At 37.0% G+C, this 15755-nt stretch overlaps 1 protein-coding gene across 1 annotated transcript in view; it reads right to left on the bottom strand.

The window, feature by feature from the left end:
• Nucleotides 1-846: 846 nt before the first annotated feature.
• The window catches only part of FAM199X (family with sequence similarity 199, X-linked), a 45776-nt gene continuing 30867 nt past the window's right edge, over nt 847-15755 (bottom strand). The window contains exons 3-6 of the mRNA XM_008159182.3: nt 5002-5151; nt 4591-4752; nt 2665-2925; nt 847-1248 (exon numbers count right to left, since the gene is read on the bottom strand). Coding sequence (XP_008157404.1) covers nt 1078-1248; nt 2665-2925; nt 4591-4752; nt 5002-5151 — 744 coding nt within the window. The 3' untranslated portion in view covers nt 847-1077. The remainder of the gene's footprint in view (nt 1249-2664; nt 2926-4590; nt 4753-5001; nt 5152-15755) is intronic.

The following is a 15755-nucleotide window of genomic DNA, read 5'->3' as shown; positions in this document are numbered from 1 at the left end:
TTTAAAATTAGTTCTATTTTAACCACCAACAAGCTAAGGTTGTGTTTTTTTTTTCTATTATCTCACTGCTCTATGCATTTTAAAGATTTATAGGGAAGGTTAGCAGAACTGTAAGGGTTTCCTTTAGTTAATTTTGAACATTAACCTGTTCACATGCCAGAAGCTGTTGTACCAAATATTTAAAAATCAGAGCTGTGCTGGGGAAAAAAAAAAAGACCCACAAAAAGAACTTAAGAGATATTTTCTGCCTCTAAGACAGTTTCACAGCCTAAAACTTTAGAAAGCAGTAAAAGAGTAGAATGGGTTATTTTGTTCAATTGCTTTCTCATTTGAATATTAATGAACACAGCATCAAGTCTAAAATTCAGATGTTAGTAACACTATTTCCTCAGTAGTCATCACTTACAAAAAGGATTCTAAATGTACATAAAGTGAAAAGAAAAAAACAAACCTAACAGGAAAGATAGTAGGGCCTGGTTTTACACTTTTGAGTCAACAATGAATGAAAACAGATAGAAGTAAACCTAATGAAGGCACTATTGTATATAACAATCCACACTCCATCCCCAAAATCTCAAAGAAAGACTTCCACAAGAAATTGAGAATTATGCTATGGCCCTTTAGAAAAAGTATAAGGAAACTGAATTATGATCTCTACAATATACAGACATAATAAACTACTTGTCAGCAGTACCTTGAAATCTTCTAACCTTTAAAATTACTAATATTTGAACAAGCCTACTTAACCATCCTAAAGTTTAAATAGTCAAAACAACATTTACTAAATCAGTGGTTCTTAAAACTAGCATGCAGGATAGAATAACCTGGTGCCTGTTACAATACAATGCTGGGCCTCTCCCCCAGTGTTTCTGATTTGCTAGGTCTGGGGTGGGGCCCCATAGTATGCATTTCTAACAACTTCTCAAGTGATGCTGAAGACGATGATCCAGGGACCACCTGCTGAGAACCACTGGCCTAAATTATTAATGGTACATCAGCACAGCCCTAACCAAAAGCTTGGTCAAGATGCATGTAAACAAATATTGCTTAGAAAGAATGTTGATAACTTCACCCTTATTACATCAAAACATCTACATCTGCTTCGTGGTCTTCCTCAGTCACTTTCAAGGACAGCACTTCTTCATTAAGAAAGAGCCCACTGAGCCGCTCCTTCCGAGCCTGCCTCTGCTCTTTCAGCTGCCTCTTGCGTAAGGCCTTCTGCTGCAACTTCCGCTGCTTGGATCGCTTCTGTCAAAATAAAATTTTCTAAATCAGTAAAGTTTAGTTCTGGCATATCCACTTCAAAGTATTTTATGCATCAAATTCTTTATTCTCAGAATTTCTATAGATGTTCAAATTCCTCTGCAGTATGATCCTGGTTCCAGTAAGTGAGCCACTGGCTTAAACTTGAAAAATGCTTCTTCAAGAGTCTATTTTTATGTATTTGACCAGTGAACCTTCTGATAAGAAGGGGATGAAACTTGATCATTTTAACTAGTTATGGATAACCAATCATTTCAAAGATTTAGAAATCTAATTAAGGTACACTGGTGTCAGTGCAGAGTGAACACATAGTGAACAATACTGAACACATGTAGAGATGTAGAGAACATCTGTAATGCTTATGCTTTTAAGGTGTCTTTCATCCAAAAGCACTAGCAATTTTACTGTGACTGGAAAAGAATCATGTATTTTCCGTATTAGGCAAATGCCATCTTAAAAGTCCATTAGAAACCCATTGGATACTCTATTCCTTGTCACTGGAGAACTAATGCTAAAAAGGAATGACCACATATCCAGAGGAATCCCTTGGCAACCAACAAATCTGGCTGTTTCTGTTACTTTGGTAAAAGTCAGAGAAGGAATAACTGTGTATCTTCTAGTCACCATTGGGTTCCCAAAGAGTTATAAAGATTCCCTTATCATCCTTAAGGTGGCTCCAGACTGTCACCACTGTAAGAGCTGAACTCCCCTGCTAAGCATCACAGAACCACACATATATCTCCTATTTTGTATATGCCCAATAATATTACACAGATTTTTTTAACTGTAAAAACAGTAGAAAGAAATTAGAGAAAGCATTATTACATTTTTATAAAAGGGCTACGATGAAACATTTAAGACTAAAACATTAAAAAAACATTTAACATACACAAAAGACAGAATATTCTTGGGAGCTAATAGACAGTAACATCAGTGATATAGGGAGACCCACTCAGTAGTGAGTTATAGTCAATATTGCAATCCTGAGATTCACTCCTTGTTTCCACCAATTTATCTTACTTAAAAGAGACATAAAAATCAGATAAATCTGAGTGTTATGGCTGCGCGTCACAACAGTATTTCAAAGGACTCAACCTAGAGGGCTTTGTTCAATTGAACCAGCTGCTTGCCAATCCCACCTCCTCATGCAATCACTGCAGATTTTGGGGAAACATACAAACAGAAAGCCTTGGTATGATTATTTGATAGAACCTAATATTGTAAAAAAAAAAATAGATCTGCATATGCATAATAAACAAAAGAATGTAAGACAAAAAAATTGAAACCACAACCCCCAGGCATCAAGATAGCAGGATACATTTAACTCTTCAAGAAATTTATATGAGAGAGTACTAATGTTGATATTGAAAGATAAAGTTTTGTATTGATTAGATGTTTTACTTTTGAATCCCGAATCCGCTCTGCTGCACTTGCAGACAAGTTGCTGTCACTGTGTGCTCGACTCATGTTGGCACTGGAGTTTGAAGCAGAGTTTCCAACACTGGACCCGCTGCTGCTTGCAGAACTGACCATGCTGGCACTGCTGCTGCTGGCACTGGCACCGCTCACTCCACTGGTGCTTGCACAACTAAAGTTGCTTCTCTTCCAGGCCTCTCTTCCAGGCCGCTGGCGAGGGCTATGTTCCTTGATATAGTTTCTGACCTTGGAATACACAGATAAAAACTAGTTAGTGTAGTTACTTGACGTTCTACCCTCAAAACACTCGAGAAAAGAATGGAGTACTTAAGTTAAAAGACTGTCAAAAGTGTTATATATATACATAGGTAGAATATAAGGACAAAAAGAAACCTCTTGGCAATGTTCAAAATTTTAGAATACATATTATGGAGTTAGATTTTCAAAGCACATAAAATAAAGGGTGTCCCCAAAAACATGTATACACACTTTGAATGATTATAAAGTCCATGTTTATTAACATAGTTAATTTTCAAAATTTAAAAGAATCTACAGTAAAGTCTGTATACATTTTTGGGACATCCTATACATGTAATCAATAAATGGAAGGCTACTGGCATCCAGAATTTAGGATCATAACACTCAAGAGACAGAAACTAACAGTAAAATAAAATAGATGATATTTTTAAAATGTTATTATTAATTTTTTTTTGAGAGAGGGAGGAAGTGATAGAGATGGAAAAATGGAAACATCGATGAGAGAGTAACATCATTGATAGTCTGCCTCCTGCATGCCCCCTACTGGGGATAGAGCCCATAACCAGGGCATGTGGTCTGACCTGGAATCTACCTGGTGACGTGGTTCCTGGGTCAACGCTCAACCACTGAGCAACACCAGCAGGGCAGATGAAATTTTTAAAAAAGATTTCCACTAAAGATGATTTAAGTAAATTGCTGAGTATATATAATATTAGGGTGCTTCATAAATCTTAGCTAGGGGCACACAGTAGGTGCCTTCAAATGCAAGGCATCAATTTACGATACTAATGAAAAAGGGGATTGAATATAGAAAATTATAATGTTTGTTGAGAGAAATACTGAAATGAGAGAAATGTTTCATAAATAATGATAAATGTGAAAAAAGTAGAACATAAGTATTCATTTAGCTATGTGCCAGCGAAAAAGAGCAGTAAAGACTGTACTTGGAGATATCAGAAATGTGTATTTCAAAATAGCATAAGGAAAAATTAATTATGTTTTACCCTAGCCAAGCTCAATCACTCCATAAGACTCCTCAAATCCTTCAGTTCAGATGTTCATTCATGTATATCTCTTCATAATCATTATTTTCATTCTATCAATCAGTCATTTGTAAGCTGAATTAGAATAAATCTATAGTGTAACCACCCCTCATGTGGTGAAATTAAGTTTCAAAGCCTACACTATTAAAAAGCAGGTTCTAGATCCACACGATCCCAGAAAGGTCCTGCCAGGTGAGATGCACCTAAAACCTCTTAAAACCACCTGTTCTCACCCTGGCCAGTATAGCTCAGTTGGTTGGGTGTTGTCCTATACACCAAAAGGTTGCTGGTTTGATTCCCAGTCAAGGCACATGCCGGAGTTGTGGGCTTGAACCCTAGCAGGGGCTATACAGGAGATAGCTGATCGATGTTTCACTTTCACATCAATATTTCTCTCCATCTCCCTTCCTCTCTCTCTGAAAACCAATAAAAAAAATCTTTAAAAAAAACACGTGTTCTCAAATATTACCATAATTTTTATAATATTACATTTCACAGGAGTGATTTTTTACCTTAATTATCTATGCATTTACATATGATTATTCAAGTATACATGTTACAAAACAATGGTATTTTCAATAGCTGAACAATCTTTATTTTCTTTACATACCTGCTTCAGTTTTTCATCTGTGAGACAGTTAAGTTCAATAATAAACTCACTGTCTGTAGGGGAGATTTGAGCAGAAGGATCAATTATTTTAATAATATCAAGTTGCTCCCGAAGACCCATCTCAGTACTGACTTTACGACTCAGATACTCAATATATTCCACCTATGTAATGAAAAATTATAATAAACAAGATCAATGTCAAAACCTGATTGTCTAGTATGTCATTTATTATGTGTTTTAAATATCAAAGCACTTAATGTTATATTTGTTCCCTAGAAAACAATTAGTTATAGCTCAAATTCAGATTTACTATGCAATCCATATTTACCCTGTGACTTTAAACAGTCAATAAATTGATCTTCACATAGTCTCCACATACATGCTTTTAATTAAAAATGCCAAGATCTCTACCTGCTCATCATTTGTCATTGCACTCCAAGGAAGTTCATCTAAATTCCTGTGCTTGTTTTTCTTTTTAGGAAGCAGGCAAGGTGAACTTGGAATACTGGGTATGACATCAGAAAGTACATCACTCCCACTGGCAATGTCACTGCCCGGTAACTTTATAAAAATAAGAAGGGGGTAGGGAAAGCAAAATATTTTTAAAATGCATTTTAAATACCACAACATATTTTATCTTTATTGAAAATTACTTTAATCAAAGAGTCATGACAAATACAGAATCAGAAGACATTAATTCTGATTCACTCCTATTTTAGACAGTGCAGCAACATCAATATACTCTTTGTATATACTAGTAGTCACTTACTCAATGAGAGATATTTTCCAAAAGTTTAAAATCATAATCAAGACCTGTTAAAGTGCTAACTGAAGAGTCAATCATCATTAAGGTTTTTAATTCAGAATGTGAATGTAGGCTAGGGTCCACACAGCATAATGAAAAAGGAGCACTGGTCTCCATATCTCAGGATACCTGAGTGATCTGCCATTAAATAGCTCTTTGCCAGACACTGTGCTAGACATAGTGCCTATATAAAGACAAATAAATCATGGTCCTTGTCCTCAAGTCTGTATTAACAACCTCAAAACAATTAAAACGATTTAAAACATGCCCTTAATATAAAGCAAAACACTTTAAAAACCAGAAGTATTATAAAAGAAAAATTAGAGGGGGGAGGGAAAGGTCAGAGATAATGTGTAGGTAAAGGAAAAATGTGAGCAAGCCTAATACACAGAAAATCAAATCAATTTAAAGTGAGATGAACAGCAAAGTAAGTGCTATAATTTTGTATTGCCTATTAAAAGCCAGTTAAAATGACTTTTAAAAGGTTTATCCTATATAGTAAAGAGTTAATGTGCAAATTAACCCGCATGCTGTCACAAGATGGCTGCACCCACAGCAGAGGCAGGGTTCCCGTAATGAGCGATCAGCAGGGACCTGAGGCTGCGTGGCGCCAGGGCAGGAGACCTGAGGCTGCGCCCCCTGCCCAGCGGGGCTTGACTGGGGACCTCAGGCTGCGCCCAGTGACACCGCGCCCCCAACCCGGTGGGGCTTGACGGAGTCCTCAGGCCGCGCACCATGCCAGGCGGGGCTTGACGGGGTACCTCAGGCCACGCACCCCGCCCAATGGGGCTTGACGGGGGACCTCAAGTCATGCCCCCTGCCTTGGCGCCAGGCTGGGGGACCTCTAGCAGCACCTCCCGCCCCGCCACCAGGCCAGGGAACGTGAAGCCATGTCCACCGCCCCAGCGCCGGGGGACATGAGGCTGTGCTCCCCGCCCTGCGGGTCTTGACTCGGGTGGGGCCAGCCGGGTCTGGGTCTCCTGTGATTTCGAGGCATGCGCAGTGGGTGGGGACTTGACTCTGAGTCCTGCGGCATGCCCCAGACTCTGACAGGAGGGAGATTTTCATATACTATTTTACTAATTTTCTTTCATCTCTGACACTTCTATTATGGAGAAAGGGCAAATAGCAATATTAAAATATTTCCTCTAATTAATTCCCTTTTAATGTGCACGAATTTCATGCACCAGGCCACTAATTGATTTATAACTAATATACAAAGAACTGTAACATATTTAATGTATACAATTGATGAGTTTGGACATATGCATATATCCTGAAACCATCACACAATCAAGGTAATAAACATATATCCATTACCTCCAAAACTAAGCAAGGATTTAATTTTAAATAAATGTGTTTAAGTCATTCATCAAAAAGATAAAATATTTTTTTCTACAAGGAGTACATAACTTTCGAAGATAATGCTCCTGTTTTTACAAGATACAAACAGAACCTTCTTGTTATTGTCTGGTTCTATAGACTTTGCAATTATATCTGAACTCTGGATGAATACCAACCAGGTTTTTGAAGTTACCAAAAGAAAAATGCTATTCTTGACATGAAATTACTGTAATCGCATGCATTTGGTTTCCTATTGTACCCAAATCACTGTAATAGGTACAGGGGATTCAAATGAATGTAAGCCATGATCCTCACACAAGAACCTTATGTTTGTGAACATAATGCAATAACATAAACACACAATTATACACACAATTATACAACATAGCAAATTATGAATGTTAGGTTTGAGATGACATGTCACCAATGGAAAGATCTAGGAGTGAGTTGAAGTTGCAGGATTAAAGAGAGCTACAAGGGGGTTAAGCACTGGGGAATCAATCACATAGAAGAGGGGAATGAAGCCACAGAAATAGGGTTGATCACTATGCACAGTGACCTCGATTTTTATAAGGAAACTGTGGCTACTACTCTTAAAAAAACCACATTTTCACTTTGACAGTCATTGATAATCCAAGTGCATAAGTAACTTCCAACAATTAGTATGAAGTCCTTTAAAATCTCATTAACACTGCTTGAATTGCTCAGTCTTAGCCCTAATGATATCTATTCACTATCATACACACAAAGGCCATCACTTTTTCAGCCTTTAATGTAAAAAAAAAAATGTTTTACTATTATCCCTTTGAAAGACTTCATTAAAGATCTCCCCAGGGTTCCAAAACAAAAATGAGACACTCAGCAGATGAAAGGCTTCCCTACTTCAAGCTCCTTGGAACTCTCAAACTTTAAGAAAAATGTCCATCTAAATCTTTAGCAAATACATGCTAGATGCCAGATTATGTTAAGCACTTAAATCTGTGTCATTAACTCTGTTTATGTGTGTGCTGGGGTTCTTTGGCCATTTTTTAAGGAGAAGTAAAAAGATCCCAAACAAAATTCAAATCCCAGTTCCACGGCTCACTAGTCTCAGAATATTCCGTATAAGTTATGGTTAATGCCATCTATCTCAAGGACTGTTGAAAGTTTACACAAACCCTCAGAGAATACCATATACTACTGAAGTGGTCAAATTAAGTTTCACAAGCTAATCTCTCAGAATGGCAGAAGGGGTTAAAGGAAAAGGCATTAAGGTAAGGAGAGTAATTTAGTAAAAACAGATGGAAAAAACATAGGATGAGGTTAAGGACACCAATATGATTAAAACAGAAAATTGTGCTAGGGATCTGAAAGTTACTAGAAGAAACAGGAACTTGTATGATATGTAGAAGTAAGCAAACAACACTTTCTAAGTATAAGTAACTTGATGATGGAGGAGGTCAATGGGGGAAAAAGAGGGACATATGTAATACTTTCAACAATAAAGATTTATTTAAAAAAAGAAGTAACTTGGATGAAACTGCTCTAGAGGGAAGATGAGTCATAAAGCAATATGGAGATAAAATAAAGTGAGGAAAGACTGGAAATAAGAAGCTCTTATTTGACCTAGGCCTGGACTAAGATTAGCAAAAATGGAAAGAAAAATGAGAAAAGAAAATTTCAAATAAAAAATGACTTACAAGACTGTTTACAACTAAATGGACAAGGGTAATAGTCAGATGACCAATGTGAGACCAGAAGAGAATTGGCATATAACCCCTACAGGGTGATGTACTTAAACACCTCAATTTTTGGAGTGATAAACCTGAAGCAATGTTATAGATCTTCTAGTTTAACACCCTCATTTTACAAATAAGAAAAAGTGATGTTCAGAGTAGGACACAAGTCCATTGCTTTCAAATATGCAAGGATGTCTTGCCTTGCAGGTTTTTAGGATGAGAGAATGCAATTTGAGATATGAAGAGTGTGCAGTGATAATGAGAGAAGCAAGTACAAGTGTCCTTTGAAATGATAATAGTAATTTTCCACTACACTCTAAAACAGGTCACAAAGCAGTCTATTTTTGTCCACAGAAATGCTACAATTGAAAGTTTCATTACTGATCAAGGGCTCAGTATCAGGTAATAGGTGAGCATTAAATAATGTCATCCAAGTGGAAATGTGAAGTAATCAATTAGAGATATGAAAGCAGCAGATGTACCTGACAATGAATTGTATGAGCTACTATATATTTATTAGATTAGAAATTTTCCATTTTATACCTGGTAGTACGTTTCAGAATAAAAATGCTTAGTAATTCTCATCCTATATTTTCCATGGACAACAATATCTGATATATTTATATTATAATCAGAAATTGTGACACATAAGAAATCAAACTTCTGCCATTATTTATTGCAGTATGCAGCAAATTTTTTTCAGTAAGCTCATTTCTGTAATAACTGATACGTAATTTCAAATTGCACCTCTAGGTTTCAAGTGTGACAGCTTAATCACTCACTCTTTAAATTTTCTATTTTATTGCTCAACAACAAAATATTTTCTCAAGCTCTAAGACTAATCACATATGTCTTTAATAATGAAAGGACTGCAAGCAAACAATCAGCAAAGCAGAATGCTTTGAGGTTATTTCAAATGCTAAGATGCTACTTCATTCTAAGGTTAAAATCATGCCTTATTAAGTAGTTAGCATTATCTTCCCAGAATCTATGAATCATTTATATTTACTTTAGTAGTAACTAAAACATCTGTTAAAAGAAAGATTTAAACAGAGGCAGTTTTTAATCACAACAGAGGTAACACGAATTTATAAACTACAGTCAACAATTTTTAGTCTATATTAATCCTAACACATAATTTTTAATTATCTTACTGGATAATTTACTGCTCATAATTATGAAGTCCTACAAAAACAAGAGAACATTTTAAACCTTTCAGCATATTTAAATAGGAAAGATCCATGGCAACAGAGTACCCACACTCCAATTTTGTTAAGTGGAAAACACATTACTAAGGCAGGCCTGATTTTTGTTCCAGCGTTCTAGTCAGTCATGTACATTAACAGTGAGTGATTGAGGATAGTTCTCCACTCTAACTAACAAATTGAATAAAGAAGTTAGCAATTTAAAAATGCTTACCACTTTGCAACAATATAGGAACTCTAAATAAAGTCACATGAAATAAACAGAAAAATGTTTCTCTGAATTATCAGGACTCTACCTGACTACATTTTATTTAGAATCCTTATAGTCTAATCTATACTAATAAAAGCCAAGGTGGCCCTCACACCCTCACATCATCACAAGATGGCCACCCCCATGTTGTCACAAGATGGCCGGCAGGGGAGGGCAGTTGTGGGCGATCGGGCTGGCAGGGGAGGGCAGTTGGGGGAGACCTGGCCGGCAGGGGAGAACATCCCCCGAGGGGTCCCTGATTGGAGAGGGTGCAGGCTGGGCTGAGGGACACCCCCCCCCCCAAGTGCACGAATTTAATGCACCAGGCCTCTAGTTTTAAATACAAAGTGTGAGCTAAAAAAATGAAGACTAAAAAGTTACCCACACAAAGATGCTCACTTCTATGTTACCTTAAGAAAAAAAAAAATTAAACACATGCACACAGGGTAATGGCACATCTAGTACCAGGAATATTATGTAGTCATTAAAAAAAGTCATTATTAAGATCATGAGAAAGTTTATATGTTAAATGAGAAAATCTTATTACAATATTTTATGCAGAAGAAAAGAGAACACTTCCTAACTCATTTTACAAGGCCAACACCATCACAAGAAAACTACAGACCATTATCCCTTAAATACAGATGTAAAAATCCTCAACAAAATACTAGCAAATAACATCCAGCAGCATGTTAAAAGGTTTATAATACCATGACCAATTAGGATTAATTCCAGGAATACAAGTGTGAGTCAACATATAAAAATCACTCAATGTTGTATATCAGATTAATAGAATGAAGGAGAGAAACTGCAAGATCATTTCAATAGATGCAAAAAAAAAAAAAGCATTTGACAAAAATCTAATACCCTTTCAGATAAAAACAGTGAACAGGAACAAAAGAGAAATCCCTCAATATGTTAAAGGATATTTATGAAAAATCTATAATTAACATTATACTCAATGGTGAAAAAATGACTGAAAGCTTTTCCTCTAGATTGGAAAAAAGAAAAGGATGCCAGATTTGCCACTTCTATTCAACACTATACTAGAGATCTAGCCAGGGCAATTAAGCAAGAGAAAAAAGCCTATCCAGATTGGAAAGGAAGAAGAAAAACTACCTCTATTCAAAGATGACATGATCTAAAACAGGCGTCCTCAAACTACGGCCCTCGGGCGACATGCGGGTGTTTTTGCAGTTTTGTTTTTTTACTTCAAAATAAGATATGTGCAGTGTGCATAGGAATTTGTTCATAGTTTTTTTTTTTTAAAACTATAGTCTGTCCCTCCAACGGTCTGAGGGACAGTGAACTGGCCCCCTGTTTAAAAAGTTTGAGGACCTCTGATCTAAAATATAGAAAACCCTAAAGAAATCACAGAGACAAAATAAACTATTAAAGCTAACAAATGAGTTCAGCAAAGTTGCAGGATATAAAATAAAAATACAAAAATCAGTTGTATTTCTATACACTAAAAATGAACAATCTCAAAATTAAATAGAAAAAAATTCCATTTACAACTGCATCAAAAGAATGAAATATTTAGGAATAAACTAAATCAAGGAAGTACAAGTTTTGGACATGGAAAACTACAAAACAGCATTGTAACAAACTAACGAAGACATAAATAAGACATTCCATCCCATGTCCATAGACAGGAATATTTAATACTATTAAAATGGCAATACTCCCCAAATTGATCTACAGATTCAATGCAATGCCTATCAAAATTCTAACTGCCCTTTTTGCAGAAATGGACAACATAACGCTAACATTGATGGGGAATTGCAAAAGGGACCTCCAATAGTCAAAACAATGTTGCTAAAAAAGAACAAAGTGGGAGAACTCACATTTCCTGATTTCAAACCTTATACAAAACCAGGGTGATTAAACACAGTGAGATCTTGAGAAAGAAGAAGACAGTTGGAGGTGTCACAATACGTAATATCAAACTATACTACAAGGCCTTATAATCAAAACAGCCTGGTACTGGCATAAGAACAGGCATATACTAGTAGATCAATGGAACAGAACAGAGAGCCCAAAAATAAATCCACACCTTTATAATCAATTAACATTTGACAAAGGTGACAAGAGCATACAATAGAGTAGACAGACTTTTCCATAAATGGTGTTGGGAAAATTAGACAGGTTACATGCAAAAAATGAAACTAGACCAACTTACACCATATATAATAATAAACTCAAAATGGATAACAGACTTAAATGTAAATCCAGAAACCATGAAAATCACAGGCAGCAAAATCTCAGACATCTGTTGTAGCAATATCTTTGCCAATACATCTCCAAGGGCAAGGTAACAAAGGAAAAAATAAACAAAAGGGACTACATCAAAATAAAAAGCTTCTGTAGAGCAAAAGAAACCATCAACAAAATAAAAAGGGAACTCACTGTATGGGAGGAACATAAAGAGTGTCCTGTGGGAAGCTACTGCAGGCCAATACTGTCATGAGCATGCACCAAGGAATGCAGGAGGCCGATGGACCTTGAGCGTTAGCAGGGCTTACGCTAGGCACCAATTGTTCGTGTTGAGACTGTGGTGGCTCGAAGCAATTTCCTGACCTGATAGACTCCAAATAAATGTTTACTGGACCTTACCGATCTTTATTGACCTTTGAAACTGTGTGTCTGCTACGTGCCTGTCTGAGGGCAAGATGTGTATCTAAAACTGAATAAAAGTGGATTAGGCCAGGACTCAGTGAGTCTCTTCAAGAAAGAGGCTCCTTCTGGCCCCCACCCCTTAATAAATGATATTTTTATTAGAATTTTCATTTGTGCATCGGCCCCTCCTTCAGATCCTGAACCTTAGCGTGCAGGTCATGGCAATTGGCACCTGAACAGGGACTGAAGGAGAAGATTCACCTGAGCAAAAAACAAAGTGAAAAAGGAAAAGTGGAAACTCACCAGCACACAAAACTTATGCCAGCTTTGGAGTCCCAGATCGTAAGTGGACGGGGATGTTTCTAGAATCAGCCAGGTTATAATGGGGAAGAATTCGAGTAAAGGGGAAAAACATTATTGTAGAGTTTTAGCTTGCATGCTCAAAGATAAAGGAGTTAAAGTATCAGAAAATATTCTCTTAACAGTTTTTGCATATTATCACAGAATATAATCCTTGGTTCCCTGATGCTAGAACATTAGACCTTGATCTCTGGAAACAAGTAGGTAGGAATTTAAGGAAAAATCAGGCTCAAGGGAAACTAGTGCCCTTGTCATCTTTAACTATGTGGGCTCTTGTTCAAGTTGTATATTGCCCACTTCATATTGAGGATCAAAAGCCTACAGAATGCCAGGAGGATTTGCCACCGCCTCCCCTCCTCCTGAAGTAGAGGCTGTAAAGCCTGTAATAACTAAGGCCCCTGATCCTCCACCTCTGGTGTGGGAAGGCTCATCAACTAGAGAAAATAGTCCGTTTACAAAAGGACTCAATGTTTTGTCTGAAAATTACCATATGATGCCTTGGGACTGGCAGATTTTAGCTAAAATGACTTTAGATGCCAGTCAATGCTATGGAGAGCAGAATATGATAAGACCTGTAAACAACAGGCTGTGGGTGTTCCCTGGGAGCGCTCTGAGCTGCATTCTGGCTGCAAGTCCCAGGCAATGTAAAACATCTGAAAGATTCACGAACAGAACTCTGATTTATTAAGTCTTGTCTATGTGTTATGTGTGCTTGTCTGTTGATTGTTGTTTTATCTGTCTTTGTTATTTGGTTTAATTTGTTTATTGTTAGTCTATTAAGCATGCCTCTGATTTATCTTCATAGAAAAGAAACAGTACTAGGTGTACCAGTTAATAATGCGGATTTTGTAATCAAAGAAAACACGATGATTTCTAGAGAAACATCAAAAGTGCTTTATTCAAAGTAATGTCCATCCCTAGCTACACATTTCCCCATCTTTCAGGTAATTAGTGGATACAGTCCCAATAGAACTTTTCTTGTTTTGAGGCAAACCAGTCAGAGACCCAATTTTCCACTTCTTTGTACATTTTGAAGTGCTGCTCAGAAAGTGCATTTGCAATCAATCGGAACAAGTGGTAATCTGAAGGAGAAAGGTCTGGTGAATACGGTGGGTGGGTTAATACATCCCAGGCAAGATCTTTTAATGTGTCTTTAACTGGTTTTGAAGTGTGTGATGGTGCGTTATCATGAAGCAAAATTACTTTGCCGTGTCTTTTGGCCCATTCTGGTCATTTTACAGTCAAAGTATAGTTCAGATTGATAATTTGTTGTCAGTAGCGATCAGTATTAACAGTTTCACTTGGTTTTAGAAACTCATAATACACCATACCTTCCTGATCCCACCAAACGCAGAGCATTGTCTTCTTTCTGAAGAGATTTGGCCTTGCAGTTGATGTTGATGGTTGACCTGGATCAACCCATAATTTTGTGCATTTGGGATTCTCAAAATAAATCCACTTTTCATCGCCAGTCACAATTCAATGCAAAAGAAGACTTTCTTTCATGCTGTTGAAGCAACATTTTACTGTTGACTTTTCGGTTTTCCATTTGTCTTTCGTTCAGTTGATGTGGCACCCGTTTTCTTTCCTTTAAAATCTTTCCCATTGCTTGTAAATGATCGGAAATTGTTTGCTGAGCAACATTTAATCTTTCTGCAAGTTGTTTTTGAGTTTGATACGCATCTTCATCCACTAATGCTTGTAATTGTTGGTCTTTGAACTTTTTCAGTTGACCTGGACATTCTTTGTCTTTCACATAGAAATCACCACTTTTAAAGTGTTTAAACCAATGTTCACAAGTATCTTGAGATGGAGCATGTTCACCATAAGCTTCCCGAAGTATACAATAACTTTCAGCGGCACTTTTCTTCAAAATAATGAATTAAAACTTCCTGCAAATGCTCTTTTTTTTGGCACAAAATTTGACATTTTTAAATGTAAAAATATCTATGATGTTAACACCTTCAGCAAATTTGACATATGAAGTTTTAAAGCTTGCTGTCAATACAACAAAATAGCATACATATCAAATCGCATATATATCAACATATATGTACCTCCATCTATTGAAAAATAATCCGCATTATTAACCAGTACACCTGGTAGGTGGCCAGACTATTACTGAATTTCCCCAGAGCAAACAGGATGTGGGAATGGGGAAAGAGAGAATATGAATGGTACAAGTGGCTGATAGAACAGGTCCTGGAAAGATTCCCCTAGACCAGTGATGGGCAACCTTTGAGCTTGGTGTGTCAAACTTCGCCAAAAAAACGAGCATAACTTGGGTAGTGTGTCACTTTGAGGAAAAAACTAACTCCAAGACTCTAGTTGCAAATGTTTCATCCTCATGAGCAGCAAATGTTTCATCCTTGGCATGCGGCCGCGTGTCATCAGAAATGGCTACGTCATAGGTTCGCCATCACTGCCCTAGACAAAGGGAGGTAATTAAAAAAGGCACCAGCCCATTAATTACTAGGTCTCTTGCCCATGGCCTTTATTGTGATCCTATAAAATGGGCGCCCACTCTCAGAAGCATTCTTAAAAATCTCATTTTCGCCATGATTTTGTTTCCCAGTGTGTCATTTGACATTTAAATAGATGAGCCATTTCTCACAATTTGGGGACATGTCCGGGACTTCCATACCCATGAAGAGAAAAAGGCTAGCTTAAGAGAAGGTATGCCCCACCCAATTTTGGGTGGCCTCTTGGCTTAAGCCCCATCTCTTCACAAACGCTATAGAACAGGCCCCAGAAAGTTATTCTCTGAAAAACGGTAAAAATGACACAAGGAAAATATACAGGGTGGATTTGGGAAACAAGTTTAATGTTTCCATGATAATGGGAAGTTCTTGAATAATAATGGA

Source organism: Eptesicus fuscus, chromosome 1 (assembly GCF_027574615.1).
Source record: "Eptesicus fuscus isolate TK198812 chromosome 1, DD_ASM_mEF_20220401, whole genome shotgun sequence".
Lineage (NCBI taxonomy): Eukaryota > Metazoa > Chordata > Mammalia > Chiroptera > Vespertilionidae > Eptesicus > Eptesicus fuscus.
The sequence above is the reverse complement of the archived record's forward strand: the minus strand, read 5'-3'. Positions and strand labels throughout refer to the sequence as shown.